Source organism: Drosophila subobscura, chromosome U (genome assembly GCF_008121235.1).
Source record: "Drosophila subobscura isolate 14011-0131.10 chromosome U, UCBerk_Dsub_1.0, whole genome shotgun sequence".
NCBI classification, from domain to species: domain Eukaryota; kingdom Metazoa; phylum Arthropoda; class Insecta; order Diptera; family Drosophilidae; genus Drosophila; species Drosophila subobscura.
Genome location: NC_048534.1, coordinates 6,277,706 through 6,296,048, shown reverse-complemented (window position 1 = coordinate 6,296,048; position 18,343 = coordinate 6,277,706). Strand labels below are relative to the sequence as shown.

At 46.2% G+C, this 18,343-nt stretch overlaps 6 protein-coding genes across 6 annotated transcripts; all 6 read left to right on the top strand.

The window, feature by feature from the left end:
- Positions 1-335: 335 nt before the first annotated feature.
- Positions 336-2,481, top strand: LOC117902515. The gene is made up of 3 exons (XM_034813939.1): positions 336-733; positions 794-1,085; positions 1,150-2,481. Exons 1-3 carry the CDS (start codon positions 339-341, stop codon positions 2,371-2,373), a joined length of 1,911 nt encoding a protein of 636 aa, XP_034669830.1. The 5' UTR covers positions 336-338; the 3' UTR covers positions 2,374-2,481.
- Positions 2,482-3,664: 1,183 nt separating this feature from the next.
- LOC117902514 lies at positions 3,665-5,918 on the top strand. The gene is made up of 3 exons (XM_034813938.1): positions 3,665-4,146; positions 4,204-4,507; positions 4,577-5,918. The coding sequence occupies exons 1-3, from the start codon at positions 3,707-3,709 to the stop codon at positions 5,819-5,821; spliced, it is 1,989 nt and encodes a 662-aa protein (XP_034669829.1). The 5' UTR covers positions 3,665-3,706; the 3' UTR covers positions 5,822-5,918.
- Positions 5,919-6,087: 169 nt separating this feature from the next.
- On the top strand, positions 6,088-8,398 carry LOC117902511. Its single transcript, XM_034813935.1, has 2 exons — positions 6,088-6,616; positions 6,666-8,398. The coding sequence occupies exons 1-2, from the start codon at positions 6,117-6,119 to the stop codon at positions 8,344-8,346; spliced, it is 2,181 nt and encodes a 726-aa protein (XP_034669826.1). The 5' UTR covers positions 6,088-6,116; the 3' UTR covers positions 8,347-8,398.
- Positions 8,399-8,416: 18 nt separating this feature from the next.
- LOC117902516 lies at positions 8,417-10,306 on the top strand. Its single transcript, XM_034813940.1, has 2 exons — positions 8,417-9,060; positions 9,116-10,306. Exons 1-2 carry the CDS (start codon positions 8,420-8,422, stop codon positions 10,290-10,292), a joined length of 1,818 nt encoding a protein of 605 aa, XP_034669831.1. The 5' UTR covers positions 8,417-8,419; the 3' UTR covers positions 10,293-10,306.
- A 1,694-nt stretch (positions 10,307-12,000) lies between these two features.
- LOC117902513 lies at positions 12,001-14,259 on the top strand. Its single transcript, XM_034813937.1, has 2 exons — positions 12,001-12,630; positions 12,698-14,259. Exons 1-2 carry the CDS (start codon positions 12,023-12,025, stop codon positions 14,256-14,258), a joined length of 2,169 nt encoding a protein of 722 aa, XP_034669828.1. The 5' UTR covers positions 12,001-12,022; the 3' UTR covers position 14,259.
- A 1,732-nt stretch (positions 14,260-15,991) lies between these two features.
- LOC117902510 lies at positions 15,992-18,323 on the top strand. The gene is made up of 2 exons (XM_034813933.1): positions 15,992-16,642; positions 16,698-18,323. The coding sequence occupies exons 1-2, from the start codon at positions 16,014-16,016 to the stop codon at positions 18,313-18,315; spliced, it is 2,247 nt and encodes a 748-aa protein (XP_034669824.1). The 5' UTR covers positions 15,992-16,013; the 3' UTR covers positions 18,316-18,323.
- Positions 18,324-18,343: the final 20 nt, after the last annotated feature.

Here is an 18,343-nt window from a genome sequence, read left to right as displayed (position 1 = left end):
CGAAACCGATTTCCTAGAAACAGCAGCTATTATCTAGCTATTTATCTTTTAGCACGGTAGCAACCACACAGAGTGACGCTTTTTTTGATTGAGTAACACGAACGATCATTCATAACTTAACTTCTTAAATGCAGGAGCCTGCAACTTTTTCTAATGTCAATCGAACTCTCTTAACGCAACGCTTATTTCCCCTGTAACCATTCGAGATATCTCTAAGTCATAACGCCACTCTTCTGAGAAAAACACCGCAAAATTGATTTTCCTCGCTGAAAACTAAATGCTAAAATGGGTCAAAAGGAAAACCTCCAAGCGCCGAGTGTTAAAGTCGAGTTTTGGCCATGGTGCGGTGTACATTTAACGCGATGAAAAAGTGTCTTTGGTGTGTTTTATTGCTGTTAATTTTAATAATTTTATGCAAGAAAGAAAATGAGCTTGTACAACGAGACAGGGAAGATTTAGGAACGAAAAAGTATTATGTGCAGACGCCCAATTGTCGCATCCCATATGTAAATCCATTTAGTCCCGAGATTATGAAGTACTACAAACCGCTGAAATTCATACCCTGCACCAATGAAAGTGATTTAATCCGTGTGCAATATGACAAGTATTTGCAACAATATGTGCTGCACATTAATGAGCATGTGATCCATGGTTTTCTGCAGTTGAATAAAACCCCCTACACGTGTTTCTACCAGCAAATTATACACGGTGAGAAAGCGGATGATTACGACAGGTAAAGTTTGCCATGCAATGATGTCATAGATGTGTGTAAAATGATTTTCCCCAAGCGCAGCATTGGCGATCGAATATATTTTGGTCAGGATTATGTGATGCCAGTGTCTGTGGAGGGTATGCTGGTGGAGTGTCGAGCATTAAGCCCCCCAAGAGTGCTGCAAAAGGATGCCTTTGTGTTGGTGCAGCATCAGAAGCAGCCGCCAGCGGCGCCCCAGGAGCATCCACGAAAGCCCAGTGTCATCATGTATGGAATTGATACCGTTTCACGCACAAATCTCCGCCGCACCATGCCACTGGTCTATGAGTTCCTGCAGTCACCAGGATGGTATGAAATGCAGGGTTACACCAAGGTACATGCAACATCCACAGCCTCCCATTCTCCACTTTTTAAATCTCCTTGTAATTCTCCCACAGGTGGGGGACAATTCCTTTCCCAATTTGTTTGCCATTCTGACGGGCTACTTCCCAGATTCGGCCAAGGCGCACATTTGCGATACGGACATCAAGGGCTGTCTGGACAGGATACCCTTTATATGGAAGGATCTGAAGAGTGCTGGCTACTTGACAGCCTTTGCTGAGGATGAGAAAGAGTCCAACACGTTTACGTACATGAAGCCGGGATTTACGGTGAAGCCCGTGGACTATTACTTTCGTCCATTTGTGGTGGCCCTGGAGAATCGCACGGAGATCCTGCGGTGCCCTGGCTGCTGCATGAAGTACTGTCTGGGTCGTCGATTGGCCAATAGTTACATCTTCGACTACTGCCGGCAGTTTATGCAGCGTTTTGTGGCCGATCGACCCATTTGGGGCATGTTTTGGTCGAATCATTTCAGCCATGATGATTCCTTCATGCCCTCTGCAATGCAGCACAAGATCCTGCAGGATCTGTTGAACTTTGAGCGTGACGGAGCCTTCGAGCACACAATTATGATATTCTTTTCGGATCATGGAGCACGATTTGGGCCGCTGCAGAAGGTGCCGGAATCTTTTCTGGAGGAGACACTGCCCATGATGTTTATCCATCTGCCGCCCTGGTTTCGGCGCAAGTATCCCGAGCATGCTGCAGCCCTGGCCCTGAATCAGCATCGTCTGAGCTCCAATTTTGATGTGTACAATACGCTGAGGCATGTCCTGGACATGGAGCAGGAGTCGGCAGTGTCCAATGCCTATGACTGTCCCACCTGTCAGTCGTTGCTGATGCCAATACCGGAGGATCGGAGTTGCTCGCAAGCGGGCATCGAGGAAACCTACTGCACCTGCAATGTCTATCGGGAGGTAAATGGCGAGTGGACCCGTCGCATTGCCCATAAAGTGATACATCGAATAAACGAATATCTCTGGCAGAGAAAACTGAATGAAATGTGCAGCAATCTGACACTGAAATACGTCACCAGAACGGAGAAAAAGGACAGCCCCATGGGCGACACCCAAATGGTTTATTATCGCACAAAGTTTATGGTAAATGAAAATGATGCCGAATTCTTTGGCACCACATTGTTCAATAATGCCACCGAAGCGCTGGAGATCAATGTGGAGCGCATAAGTCGGATAAACACATACAAAACGGACTCCAAATGCATGCACGATAAGATAAAAAAATTATATTGCATATGCCTGAGCGAGTTGAGGATAAAATAAGGCAGATAAGATATTCCATATAGCATTATTGTTGTACCGTGTTCATACGCATAGTTTTTTAGTTTCTAAGTTTGCATCCACAATTAAATTTCCTCACCCCAAGCCGAATACCCCAGGTGAATCTTCTATGCAAAGGTCAGGTTTTTATACCCGGTACTCGAAGAGTAAATAGGGTATATTGTATTTGTGCGGATAACGGTTGTATGTAACGCACAGAAGGAAACGTTTCCGACCCCATAAAGTATATATATTCTTGATCAGCATCAATAGCCGAGTCGATTGAGCCATGTCTGTCTGTCCGTCCGTCCGTCCGTCCGTCCGTCCGTCCGTCCGTCCGTCCGTCCGTCCGTCCGTCCTTATGAGCGCCTGGATCTCAGAGACTATAATAGCTAGAGCCACCAAATTTTGCATCCAGACTTCTGTATGCTCACACTGTTACAAGTGTATTTCAAAAATTAGCCACGCCCCCTTCCGCCTCCGCAAAAGGGCGAAAACCTCCCAAATCTACAATTTTGAAGATAGCAGAAAACTAAAAACGCCATTCCGTAGGGAATGACCATTTCTATCAGATCACCAAATTGGGATACGATTGGATCATTATTATAGCCACAATGGGGAAATTTTCAGTGGCCTAACCCACCCCGTCCCGCAGCATTCTCACTCTGCTTCGCGCTGTTTATGGCCTGGCCCCTGACACGTCACTGCCTCTGCCTCTGCCGCTGCCTCTGCCGCGACTCTGCAGTGTGTGTCTCTAGGGGAGGGTGGCGAGCTAAAGGAGCGTGTTGGCGTGAGTAGTGTTGTTGATGTAGATGACAGATGAAGAAAAAATGTAAAATTTGACAAATAACCGCTAAAGTGCAGATTTAGTACTGAGTGCCGGGTATAAAAGTTGTGACGCGTAAGAAGCGTCTCACACGTCCCTTCTCGTCTTTCTCTGTTTTACTGCACCCGAAAAACAATCTTTAAAGTACTTTGAAATGCCTCTTAAGTATGCTTCTTTGACTGTTAATTGCTCGGGCATGTCACAATTATGGAAAGTGGCAGATAAAATTGGTCGAACGCCCACTTGAACGTGCAGTCGGAACAAGTTACCAAATTACCGAATGCCTACGCATTCAGGGCAGAGCAGAGCAGAGCATGGCAGGGCAGAACAGAACAGAACAGAGCACCGCTGGGGCACAGCATTGTGTGTGATAACAGTTCGAAGAACTATTAAAATCAGGCAGGTATTCGGCTATATGTCACACAGAGGGTCTCAGTGCCTCTGTCTTCGTTCTTTTGCGGGACATTGGGTGCGCTTCAGTTGCGTAGAATTTGTGGTCGTTGGCACAACATGGATTCGCGCTTTCGTGCCGCACATCCACTGTACAAATGGTTCTTTGGTTTTTGCCTACTTTTAATCATTTGCGTGTTGTCCATACCGAAGGGAAATCAGCTACCGAATGTGACGAATAGAAATACGATTTCCCTGATATCGCGAATTGTTAAGGTGCCGAAGACACCCCAAAAATACTTTGTGCGCACTGCCCAGTGTCATATACCCTTTGTGGACCCATTCAATGAGGAGGTTATGAAAATCTACAAGCCACAGTCCTATGTTGGTTGCTCGAATGAAAGTGATCTTGTGACGACCCACTATGACTCGTTGCAGCAGCGTTATGTGTTGCACATCAATCAGGAGGTGGCACTGCAGCTGCTCAACTCTACCGATGAGGAGTACAATTGCTTCTATGAGGAAATTAGCTACGGCCAGGAAATAGATACCTACGACAAGTAATAGTTAGAGATGAAATCAAATTTTTGGGAAACAAATTACCGTCTCTGTTACAGACTCAAGGCAGATAAATACTTTACGGACGGCTATGTGGTGCCCAAGCATGTGGAGGGCATGCTGCTGGAGTGCCAGACCGCAGAGGAGCCACACATAGTGCTGCAGCGGGATGCTTTTGTGTTTATTCAATATCAGCCAGTGGAGCCCACACCCAAGATGAAGAAGCCATTGGTGCCCCGAAAGCCAAGCGTTATAATGTACGGCATTGATTCATTGTCACGCATCAATCTGCGGCGTACAATGCCAAAGGTGCACAAGTTTCTGCAGGGTGAAGGATGGTATGAGATGCAGGGCTACAATAAGGTTCGACTCCACGACACACTCTGTTTGCTGATACTAGAAGTATTTTTCTCCCTCTTGCTCTCCCTCCAGGTCGCTGACAATTCGTTTCCCAATCTATTTGCCATTCTCAGTGGCTATTCACCGGACACTGCCAAGTCGCAAGTCTGCGACACGGACGTGTCCGGCTGCTTTGAGGAAATGCCAATGATTTGGCACTACTTCCGTAATGCCAGCTACTTGACGGCCTATGCGGAGGATGAGAGTGGATCGAATACGTTTAACTATCTCAAGCCTGGATTCACCGAGAAGCCCACGGACTACTATTTCAGACCCTTTCTGCGGGCACTGGAGGTGGAGACAGAGGTGACCCGGCTGCCTGGACAGTATATGCGCTACTGCATGGGTCGTCGTGTGGTGAATCGTTATATCTACGATTATTGCAGGCAGTTTATGCAGCGATATGTAAAGGAGCGACCCATTTGGGGTATGTTCTGGACAAATCACTACAGCCACGACGATCCCTTCATGCCCTCGTCCATGCAGAACAAAGTGCTGACCGATCTGTTGGACTACCAAATGGATGGGGCCTTCGAGCACACCATAATGATATTCTTTGCCGATCACGGCACGAGATTTGGCAAGTTAAGAGACCTGAAATCGGGTTTCCTGGAGTCGCGGCTGCCCATGATGTTCATTTATCTGCCGCCTTGGTTTCGCGAGGAATACCCCAGCTATGCCCGTGCTCTGGAGCTTAATCAGAATCGTTTGAGCTCGAACTTTGATCTGCACAATACGCTCAAACACATCATTGAGATTGGCGGTGGAGGCGAGTTGCCCAAGTCCTACAACTGTCCCACCTGTCAGTCGTTGTTCTATCCACTGCCCGAGGACCGAACGTGCGCCCTGGCGGCAATCGATGAGCACTGGTGCACCTGTGAGCCATATCGAACCATCTCCGATCTGGAGTGGGCGGATCGTGTGGCCAAGAGCGTAATACCCCGCATGAATGAGTATTTCGCGGAAAAGAATCTCTCCCATTTGTGCAGCAATCTGTCCCTAAACTATGTCCACAATACGCAAATCAAAACGGGTCTAGCCATTAGCTGGCACGATGAGTTGCCACAACTGGAGGAGGCCGTCTATCGCACCAAGTTCAAGGTACAACAGAACAGCGCCGACTTTGAGGCCACGGTTGTCTTTAACAATGTCACCGAAAAGGCCGAGGTGAAAGTGGAGACAATCAGTCGCACGAACTCCTACAAGGAAGATTCCAACTGCATTGACGATAAAATTGCTAAATTATATTGCATTTGCTTAAGTGACCTCAAGCCATAGAGCTTTCAAATCTCGATTAATTTAAGAAGTTATTAAGAATTAGGAATACAAATTAAAGTACAAAGAAAGGGTTTTTAAACGTTGTCCAGGCTTAAAACACAAGCCAACCGATGTGCCCTGCTGCATGCTGCGGTTTGTTTCTTTCATTTCGCTCTCTGCGAGGTTTCTGCTCGTTTTCTTTCATCATGCTTTCGGTAATGTTTGCGGTAACACTTCCACAACTTAGTTGGGAAAAAAGTGTGCCCTGTAATTACAGAAATAAATACACACACAATAAATTCTTCAAACTCGAGCTATGTTTCGATACAATTTTACACGCAAGGCTGTGATTTGTGCCATCGTTCTGCTGCTGGTCTTGACACTCTATTACTACATTTGCGATCCATCAAGGAAAGCAGATGTTGAGCCAACAACTCGCTTGGATTTGGCAGAAATTAACAGATCGCACCCCAGAGAATTTCCAGCCAAACCCCTTTTGGATCTGCCAACATCTACCAGCGAAAAGATAGAGGAAAAACCCGAAAATGTTGCCGAAAAGTTCTTTGTGTTTAGTCCCAAGTGCAAGATACCCTATGTGGATGCACTATCCAAAGAGTTTCAAGAGTTGGCAGTGCCAATGCCCTATAAGGAATGCACAACAGATCCGGATTTGTTCAGCGTTAGCTACAATCGCGAAAAGCGGCACTACACATTGCACCTGCATCACGAACTGATGAAGACTCACTTTTCCAACTACACGGCTTATGCATGCTTCTATTATGAGACAGTGGCGGGCACTAATGATACATTTGCCATGTGAGTAATTGAAGGATCTTTTAGCCAGATGATTGACTCTCTTTTGCAGGGCCCGTCATGCTGAACTCTTTGACAGTGATTTTGTTGTTCCGCGACACTTTTTGGGCTTGGTTGCCAGTTGCAATGACATCAATAACGTCTCGAGAGTGGTGCAGGCCGATGCCTTTTGCTTTGCCCAATATCCGGAGAATCGCAACGAAACGAATGATGAGGGGCGCGCAAAGGACCATCCGAATGTCCTGCTCTTTGGCATCGACAGCATGTCCCGCATGAACTTCCATCGCACAATGCCGCTCACCTCGAAGTTTGTGCGTCGCGCAGGCTGGTACGAGATGGAGGGCTACAATAAGGTGGGGGACAACACTTTGCCCAATCTGGTGGCCGTGCTGACGGGTCGCAGTCCCAAGCAATGGGCAAAGAGCTGCAACTTGAAGACTCCCGGCTGCTTCAACTACATTCCCTTTTTGTGGGATCACTTTCACAATGCGGGCTACATGACGGCCTATGCGGAGGACCTGCCCTCGATATCGACATTCAACTATTTGAAGGCGGGCTTTGTACGCAAGCCGGTGGACTTTTATCTGCGCCCCTTCCTCATGGTCCTCGAGCATGTGCTCAAGTCGATGGAGTATCTGGGCTACAAATACTGCCTGGGCCGCAGGCACAGCTACAGCTATGTCTTTGACTATGCCAAGCAGCTGATCCAGCGCTTTGTTCACGAGTCCCCAAAGCCGCTGTTTGGTCTATTCTGGACGAGCAGTTTAACCCACGACGACCACAGCGGTGGCGCCAATCTGGATGCGAGTTTCGTCAGCTACTTGGAGCAGTACAAGGAGCTCGGGCTGTTTGACAATTCCATTGTCATATTGTTCAGCGATCATGGGGCGAGGTATGGCGCTTTGGCGAATCATGCCTCGGGCTTTCTCGAGGAGCGTCTGCCCATGATGCACATTTATCTGCCGCCCTCGTATAGTCGCGCCTACCCAAAGGCGGCGCGCGCCCTGAAGCTAAACCGGAATCGTCTTACCTCCAACTTCGATCTGTATCTGGGCATCAGGTCCATTGTGGAGCAGCTACGTCCAGGCATAGACTTTATGAAGACCTATTCCTGCCTCGGCTGCCGTTCCATCTTTCGAGTGGTGCCCCGCAACAGAGGCTGCCGTGATGCCAATATTCCCATCCACTGGTGCGCCTGCGAGACCTTCGTGCCAGTGTCCATCACGGGTCTGGCCGCCACACTGGGCCGACTTGTTGTCTATCGGATGAACAAGTATATGGCAAAGCTGAATCTGGACACCGACTGCCACAAATTGTACGTCAGCAATATACTGAAAGCCAAGCGCCAGCTGCACTTTAATAGCGCCGGCGTTGAAGTTGGTCCGACCAATGGCATGGAGACATTTCAATTGGAATTCACCACCTTACCGAATGATGGAAAATTTCGATGCCATGTTAGCTGTAAGGGTAACGCAGAGAATGTGAATGTTGAACTGGAGGAGATAAGTCGACTGAACTCCTATCGCAATGAATCGTATTGTGTGGAGGATTTGCTGGCCAAGAAAATGTGTGTCTGCCACGAGAGGACCCCCAATGTAGTCGATTTGCTTGACGTTGATGTCTACACAAACAAAAAGAGAAAAGTGCGCTATGGCTGGCTGGAGGATCGAGAGGACGAGTATGATGAGTCGAATGAGGAGTTCGTCAACGCTAGCCTCAAGCTTAATGTTTGATTTCATTATCAAAAATCACAGCATCCCTTCCCTCACCAATCACCCAACAAAACAAAACTCACTTTAATTCCAAATGGAATCCACACAACACGGACGATCAAACATGTGGAGACGTAGATCATTTTTCAAAATAAAGAGGTGCTCAATTATATTCTTTAGCCTCCTCTTTATTTTCATATGGGTCAATCATTCCAATCTCGAGGATGATGCAGCAACGATTCCTGCGGATCATCAGAAAAAAAACGATGGGGAGACCACACCCCGATCGGAGCGATTGTGTCACCTGGCCAAGCAGCAAATCTTGAAGGACCGGGAGTACTTCATGTTAAAGAAGGAGCGGGAACAAACTACCACCACCGAGACTTTTGAAGAGTACGAGACCACAGCTATGGATATCGAATACCTAGCCAACCGAAAGCCAAAAGTGACAGCACAGCCGGCGAACCGATACTTTGTCTACAGCCAAAAGTGCAAGATGCCTTACGCGGATCCCTTCTCCAACGAGGCTTTGGCCATTTACAGTCCAGCCAAACTCAGGACCTGCACGAATGACTCGGATCTACTTACGCTGAGCGTTGATCTAAAACAACATAAGTACAAGATGCAAGTGAATACCGAAGTGCTTGTCGAATTGGATCCGAACATCACTCAGCTGACTTGCAGCTATCAAGAGGTGAGAAGCGTTAAAGATGCCACCGGAAAGTTCTTCAGTGTGTAAGTTCGTAGGACACATATCTTAATGATTGATTACTAATTGAAAGAACCACAGACTTCTCCCACCCGTCGACATGACAGACAACATGGCGTTGGATAGGAATATAAGCGGAATATTAGCCGAGTGCCGTGATAAAAAGAACGCATCCAGAATAGTTCAGCGGGATGCCTTCCCGCTCGTGCAAGTGATCCCGAAGACATCTCGGACTGAGTCCCATCCCTTGCCCAGGCAGCCCAGCGTCATTATGCTGGGCCTGGACACCATGTCGCGGATGAACTTTAAGCGCACAATGCCAAAGACTGCCGAATATGTGCAACAGTTGGGCTGGTTCGAGATGGAAGGCTACAACAAAGTGGCGGACAATACGTTTCCAAATCTGTGCACTGTTTTGGCTGGTGGCAAGCCAGCGCAACTCGATAAAGTATGTGAAGAGCATAGCTCGTGTCCTTGGATATGGAGGGACTTCAAGGAAGCAGGCTATTCGACGGCTTACGGGGAAGATATAGCATCAGATTCCGTCTTCCCAGTTAGTGAATCCGGGTTTCGCTATACCCCTACCGACTTTTATCTACGCCCTTTTCTATCGGGCCTTACTGAGTCGATGCACACCTTCAGAAGATTTGGCTACAACTATTGTGTGGGCAGACGACTAGCCATTTCGTATCTGTACGATTTTTGTTTGCAGTTCACTCAAAGGTTAATCGAGGAGTTGGATCAACCTGCCTTCGGTTTCTTTTGGAGCTGCACCTTCACCCACGGCTATCATTACGGAGCTTCCAGTTTGGATCGCGTATTCATGGACTACCTAAAGATACTCGAGACTCATCAGATCTTTAAGAAAGCCATCGTGATCCTGTTCAGCGATCATGGTGAGAGATTTGGTGAACTGGCCGAACTACCAGACGGGTTTCTGGAGGAACGTTTGCCCATGCTGCACATCTACTTGCCCCCTTGGTTCCGCAAAACGTATCCCAGTTATGCCCAGTCGCTTTATCTGAATCGAAACCGCCTGTCGTCTCCCTACGATCTACACAACACGCTGCGGCACATTCTCCAGCTGAATGCAACGAAACCTGAAGATCTTCCCCGCTGGAAAATTGTCCCACCAGTCAATCTCTTTTCCACCCATTGCCACAGGAACGCAGCTGCAAGGAGGCCTGCATCGGAGATCACTGGTGTACGTGCAAAGAATTCGTTGCCGTTAAGCTCAACGCACAGGCCTATAGCCTAGTCAAACTGACACTTTTCTACATAAATCGTTGGTTAGTTTTGAAAGGTCATAACAAAGTGTGCGATCGCCTGTTGCTCGCGGATCTGGATCATGCCGAACGGAAGCTGCTGAACGAGGATAATGGGGAAGAGTCCATGTATGGTAACATTATGATTTATCGTCTGCGCTTTCACACCAATCCCCCTGTGGGTCGCTTCGAGGCCACGGTCCGGTTTAACAGCTATCTCAAGCGATTGGTTGACTTCGATATAGAAGATGTGAGTCGCTTGAACAGATACCACCAGGATTCCCTTTGCATAGATGATAAAACTGCCAAAAAGTTCTGCTTCTGCAGTGGTATTTTCAATCCCGAATGGACCAATCAATAGTACCAAAAGAGTTGTTTTCCAAATTACATAAATTTCATTCTTCAAATGTCATCACAACAAATATCTCAATGATTTCAATCCCAATATATGAATTATGTGCTTCCATTTAAATGTTTCTAAAGCTCGAAAACAATATTAAGAGTGCTCTCTACGCTGCTCCTTTCACATTCTCTCTCTCAAAGACTCTTCCCCGAGCCTGGTGTTGGTGTGAGAATAGCGACAGATGTAGAGGAAACGAGAAGGGACGTGTGAGACGCTTCTTAGGCGTCACAACTTTTATACCCGGCACTCAGTACTACATCTGCACCTCAGCGGTGTTTTGACAAATTTTAAATTTTTTCTTCATCTATCATCTACATCTACAACACTTCTCACACCAACACGCTCCTTTAGCTCGCCCCCCTTCCCTAGACCAACACTGCAGACTCGCGGCAGAGGCAGAGGTATCAAACTGCGCGAAGCAGAGTGTGAATGAGAGAATGTTAAAAAACAACAAAAGCTGCGGGACGGGTTGGGTTTACCCACTGGAAATTAATTTCTTCATTGCGGCTATAATATTGATCCAATCGGATGTGGTGATCTGCTAGATATAGTCATTCCCTACGGAATGGAGTTTTTAGTTTTCTTTTATCTTCAAAATTGTAGGTTTGGTAGGTTTTCGCATTTTTGCGGGGGTGGAAGGGGGCGGGGCTAATTTTTGAAATACACTGGTTTCAGTGTGAGCATACAGCAGTCTGGTGGCTCTAGCTCTTATAGTCTCTGAGAACTAGCCGACAAACAAGACGGACAGTCGGACGGACAGACGGACAGACAGACATGGCTCAATCGACTCGGCTATTGATGCTGATCAAGAATATATATACTTTATGGGGTCGGAAACGTTTCCTTCTGTGCGTTACATACAACCGTTATTCCCCACAAATACAATATACCCTATTTACTCTTCGAGTACCGGGTATAAAAAGTAGCGGAAGTAACGGAGTAAAGTAACTGAGGGAAGGGGTGTCCGGATTAACATAGCCTAAGCTAAGCAATCAACTAACTTTTTAGGCGGAAATCACAACGACACTTCCTTAAAAAATAACCCAACGAACAACTCTCTAAACAAAACTCACTTTAATTCCGAATTGGCACATGCCATGGAGCGTTAAGTTCTCATCTGGCTGCCACAACCGAACCGAACAAACGTCAGCGTTTCAAATGCTAGTAATGATAAGTGCTAATAATGATAACTGAAATAAGATTGCCAAGTACCCAGAGAGGAAATTTAATAATTGTCTGACAGATCTTAAATAAAAAGTTGAAAGACGGCTCAAAAAAAAAAAATTCCGAATGGAAGCCACACAACACTAACAGGAAATAATGTTGACGCGTAGATCAATTTTCAAAATAAAAAAGTTCATAATTTTACTATTAACAGTCTTCTTGATATTCATATGGGGCAATCTTTGGAATGCTAAGAATAATGCCGCCGTACCGAATTCTGGCGCCGAGGACCAGGCTAGGGAGACCTTATCCCGGTCGGAACGTTTGTATCAACTGGCCAAGCAGAAGCACTTGAAGTATCGAGAGTACTACATGTTGAAGAAGGAGCAGGAACAAACGAACACCTCCGAGACGACTAAAGAATACGAGACCACAGCCAGGGATATCGGATTTCTAGAAAGCCGAAAGACAAAAGTGACAGCGCAGCCGGCGAATTGGTATTTTGTCTACAGCCAAAGGTGCAAAATGCCCTACGCGGATCCCTTCTCCAACGAGTCGTTGACCATCTACAGTCCAGCCAAACTGAGGACTTGCTCGAATGAGTCGGATCTGATTACGCTAAGCTTTGACCTGAAACTACAGAAGTACAAAATGCATGTGAATCCCAAAGTGCTAGTCGAATTGGATCCAAACATTACTCAGCTGACTTGCAGCTATCAAGAAGTGAGACGCGGACAGAATCAGACCGGAGAGTTCTTCAGTGTGTAAGTTCGTAGGACTCATAGAAACATTAATATTTGAATGATTGATTACTGATTTAATGAACCACAGAATTTTGCCACCCGTCGACATGACAGACAACATGGCTTTGGATAGGAATATAAGCGGAATAATTGCCGAGTGCCGTGATGAAAAGAACGCATCCAGAATAGTTCAGCGGGATGCCTTCCCGCTCGTGCAAGTGATCCCGAAGACATCACGGACTGAGTCCCATCCCTTGCCCAGGCAGCCCAGCGTCATTATGCTGGGCCTGGACACCATGTCGCGGATGAACTTTAAGCGCACAATGCCAAAGACTGCCGAATATGTGCAACAGTTGGGCTGGTTCGAGATGGAAGGCTACAACAAAGTGGCGGACAATACGTTTCCAAATCTCTGTGTTGTTATGGCCGGTGGCAGTCCGAAGGAACTAGAAAAAGTCTGTGCTGTGACAAGCAATGTCCGCATAGATTTGTGTCCGTGGATTTGGAGGGATTTCAAGACAGCAGGCTACTCGACTGCTTACGGCGAAGATGTATTGCAGTACGGCGTCTTCACTGGCCCCGGTGTCGGATTTGGTCAATTGCCAACTGACTTTTATCTGCGTCCTCTTCTGCTGGGCCTCACTGAGTCGATGCGAACTTTTCGTAGGTTCGGCTACAACTATTGCTTGGGTCGAAGAATAACCATTTCGTATCTGTACGATTTTTGTATGCAGTTCACCCAAAGATTTATCGAGGAGTTGGATCAACCTGCTTTCGGTTTCTTCTGGAGCTGCACCTTTACACACGACTATCATTACGGAGCTTCCAGCTTGGATGGATTATTTTTAGACTACCTGAAGACACTCAAAAAGCATAAGATCTTTGAAAAAGCCATCGTTATCCTGTTCAGCGATCATGGTGAGAGGTTTGGTGATCTTGTCGATCTGCCAGACGGGTTTCTGGAGGAACGTTTGCCCATGCTGCACATCTACTTGCCCCCTTGGTTCCGCAAAACGTATCCCAGTTATGCCCAGTCGCTTTATCTGAATCGAAACCGCCTGTCGTCTCCCTACGATCTACACAGCACGCTGCGGCACATTCTCCAGCTGAATGCAACGAAACCTGAAGATCTTCCTCCGCTGGCAAATTGTCCCACCAGTCAATCTCTTTTCTACCCTTTGCCGGCAGACCGAAGCTGCAAGGAGGCCTGCATCGGAGATCATTTCTGTTCGTGCACCGAATTCATTTCCGTTAAGCTCAACGGAGAGGTATACAACATTGTTAAGCTGACGCTATATTATATCAATCGTTGGATGATGGTGGAAAATTTCAACAGATATTGCGATCGCCTGGTGCTCGCTGAGATGGATCATGCCGAGCGCAAGCTGCTGAACGAGGATAATGGTCAGGAGTCCATGTATGGTAAAATTATGATCTATCGCCTGCGCTTTCGTACCTTTCCACATGAGGGTCACTTTGAGGCCACGGTGCGCTACCACAGTGAACGCCAGATTTTGGTTGACTTCGATATAGAAGATGTCAGTCGCTTGAACAGATATCACAATGATTCGCTCTGCATCAAAGATAAAATTGCCAAAAAGTTTTGCTTCTGCAATGGAATCGTTGATCCAAAGTGGATCAATCAGTAGTACCAATAAAACTAAACAATTATGCAAATTTCGTTTTTCGATTGACAATAGAATATTGAATATTCCTTTTCTTGCACAAAAGCTCAACCTTCTAGGGTTTCCGCCCAATCTGTTGAGATGGATTTCTAGCTACCTGTGTTCTAGGTCTCAAAGGGTCCTTTTCAAAAACTCCTTATCTTTACCTGTTATGGTTACTTCTGGAGTACCACAGGGTAGCCATTTAGGCCCCTTAAGAAATTATATTATATATATATATATATATTAATTATATATTATGTATTAACAAATTATCGAATACTTATGTATGCGGATGATGTTAAGCTCTGTGTCCAGTATAAGGACATTTCATTTCACTCTCGCTTGCAATCTGATCTCAATAGCTTTCAGTCATGGTGTTGTGCAAATATGTTACACCTTAATGCCTCGAAGTGCAAAGTAATGACTTTTCATCGCTCCAGCCCCTTACTGGCTCCATACACCCTCTGCGGTAGTTCTCTTGAGAGAATTACATTAGTTGATGATCTTGGTGTTAAACTAGACCCCAAGTTAAAGTTTTCTGAACACATTTCTACCATGGTAAATAAAGCCATGGATGTGCTTGGGTTTATAAAGAGGTGGTCAAAGGAATTTGATGACCCCTATATAACGAAGACTCTCTATACCTCGCTTGTTCGTCCGATTTTCGAATACGGCTCAGTACAACATACATCAGGACTGTATTGAATCAGTACAGAAAAACTTTTTATTGTTTGCCCTACCGGGCCTCAACGGGGATGCATCTGTGAGACTTTTGATAAATCTTCCATCCTTAGTTAGTCGTAGAAAAATGCTTGGTGTAATTTTTATGCACAACTTGATCAAGGGGGATGTAGACATCCCTGACTTGTTGAGCCGCGTAAACTTTATCCACAAGAAACTATATTCCTTTGTTCCTTCCAATGTGTAGATCGAATTATGCCTTGCACGAACCCTTTAGAGTTTTATGCTCTGATTATAATTCCCTCTATCACATTATATCCTCGACTCACTCCCTTCCTCTTCTTAAATCTCTTATACTAGCCTACCTCTCCCATAGTTAGTTAAATTTTTGACTTTGATAATTTTGCTTGCTTAGCTATAGTTGCTCAACTAAAGTTGTGTTTAGTTTTAATTTTCCTCGAACATCTATCTTTCCTGCATGCTCGCGACCGGTTCGGTTAATCGCGCCGCGCGTCATGCGGCAGCGCCACTCGGTCGGTTGGTCGGGAGGAGGGCTGCGTTCTTCTGGGTTCCGCGCGTAACAGGCTTTGGCTTGGTGTCGCATGGGCCACTTGATGGTGCAGTCATTGCATATCAACGTCCAGAATATAATAATTATGTACTCGAGTGTGAATTTGTATTAGTACCAAAATGCTTACTTATTCTCTCTCTCTCTCAAACACTCACCCAAATGCTTATGTGCGCTCTTTGGCGGTGGAGAGGGAAATGTAACGGCTGGTCTTGGTGTGAAAGGCACGACCCACATACATATATATGTACATATGTATGTGATGAAAAATATAAACAGATTCAATATTTTAAAGATCAAATGATTAGGTAATTTTTTTGAGTTGGAAATTGGAAAAACGGAGTGCGACCATTATCTCCCTTTAACAAATTCAAATTTGATTCCCTTAACTTTAGAAAATCACAGCAACCTTCGCAAACCAATCACAATTGAACACCAATGTCTACAGTACTCATTATATGGAACACGAAACACACGAAGGAACAAACATGTTGAGACGTAAATTAATAATTAAAATCAAAAAATATAGTATAATATTCTTTGCGATCCTTTTGGTTGTTATATGGGCCAACTATGCTTCCCGCGTCAAGGACGGTGATGACACCGTTGGCCCATTTCCTCATAGCAAGGATCAGGCGAACACTACGGCACACCTATCACGCTTGGACAGACTGTACGAGCTGGCCAAGTGGCAGCACGTGCTGAATCGGCAATTCTACGAATGGAAGTGGAAGCAAGCCCTAACGTCCTCCAAAATGACCACGGCACAAAGCTTAGACACCACACGCAGCAATGATGATCTGCTGTTTAAGTACAGAAAGCAAAGGAAAACAGCCAAGCCAGCGAATCGTTACTTTGTGTACAGTCACAAGTGCAAGATTCCCTACGCGGATCCCTTCTCCAGCGAGGCCCTGGCCCTACACACTCCAGCCAAACTGAGGACTTGCACGAATGAGTCGGATCTGATTACGCTGAGCTTTGATCTGAAACTTCAGACATACAAGATGCAAGTGAATACCGAAGTGCTTGTCGAATTGGATCCGAACATCACTCAGCTGACTTGCAGCTATCAAGAGGTGAGAAGCGTTAAAGATGCCACCGGAAAGTTCTTCAGTGTGTAAGTTCGTAGGACACATATCTGAATGATTGATTACTAATTGAAAGAACCACAGACTTCTCCCACCCGTCGACATGACAGACAACATGGCTTTGGATAGGAATATAAGCGGAATATTAGCCGAGTGCCGTGATAAAAAGAACGCATCCAGAATCGTTCAGCGGGATGCCTTCCCGCTCGTGCAAGTGATCCCGAAGACATCACGGACTGAGTCCCATCCCTTGCCCAGGCAGCCCAGCGTCATTATGCTGGGCCTGGACACCATGTCGCGGATGAACTTTAAGCGCACAATGCCAAAGACTGCCGAATATGTGCAACAGTTGGGCTGGTTCGAGATGGAAGGCTACAACAAAGTGGCGGACAATACGTTTCCAAATCTGTGCACTGTTTTGGCTGGTGGCAAGCCAGCGCAACTCGATAAAGTATGTGAAGAGCATAGCTCGTGTCCTTGGATATGGAGGGACTTCAAGGAAGCAGGCTATTCGACGGCTTACGGGGAAGATATAACAGCAGATTCCGTCTTCACAGGATCAGGCAATGCGCCTGACTTTACTCTACGCCCTTTTCTATCGGGCCTCACTGAGTCGATGCACATCTTCAGGAGATTTGGTTACGACTATTGTGTGGGTAGACGACTAGCCATTTCGTATCTGTACGATTTTTGTATGCAGTTCACCCAAAGATTAATCGAGGAGTTGGAACAACCTGCCTTTGGCTTCTTCTGGAGCTGCACCCTCACACACGACTATCATTACGGAACTTCCAGCCTGGATGGATTATTTTTAGACTACCTAAAGACCCTCGAGAAGCATAAGATCTTTGGAAATGCCATCGTGATTCTGTTCAGCGATCATGGTGAGAGGTTTGGTGATCTTGTCGCCCTGCCAGATGGGTTTCTGGAGGAACGTTTGCCCATGCTGCACATCTACTTGCCCCCTTGGTTCCGCAAGACGTATCCCAGTTATGCCCAGTCCCTCCAACTGAATCGAAACCGCCTGTCGTCTCCCTACGATCTACACAACACGCTGCGGCACATTCTCCAGCTGAATGCAACGAAACCTGAAGATCTTCCTCCGCTGGAAAATTGTCCCACCAGTCAATCTCTTTTCCACCCATTGCCACAGGAACGCAGCTGCGTGGATGCCTGCATCGGGGATCACTGGTGCACTTGCAAAGAATTTCTTTCCGTTAAGCTAAACGGAGTGGCATACAACATTGTTAAGCTGACGCTGTATTATATCAATCGTTGGATGCTGGTGCACCATTTCAACAGACATTGCGATCGGCTGTTGCTCGCGGAACTAGATCATGCTGAGCGGAAGCTGTTGGGTGTTGATAATGACAAGGAGACCTTGTACGGTACCATTATGATCTATCGCCTGCGCTTTCGTACCTTTCCACATGAGGGTCACTTTGAGGCCACGGTGCGCTACCACAGTGATCGCCAGATGTTGGTTGACTTCGATTTAGAAGACATCAGTCGCTTGAACAGATATCACAATGATTCGCTCTGCATCAATAATAAAATTGCCAGGAAGTTTTGCTTCTGCTTTAAAGAAGGAAACACCAATCCCGAGTGGCAGAGCTTGCTAATCAATTTTAAGGAAGGTGAGGAAAAAAGTCAAACAGATTCTGTTGTCGCACTGGAACCAATCGATGTTCCAGCTTTGTAATTAAATGTGAAAATTTGCATCAGTTAAA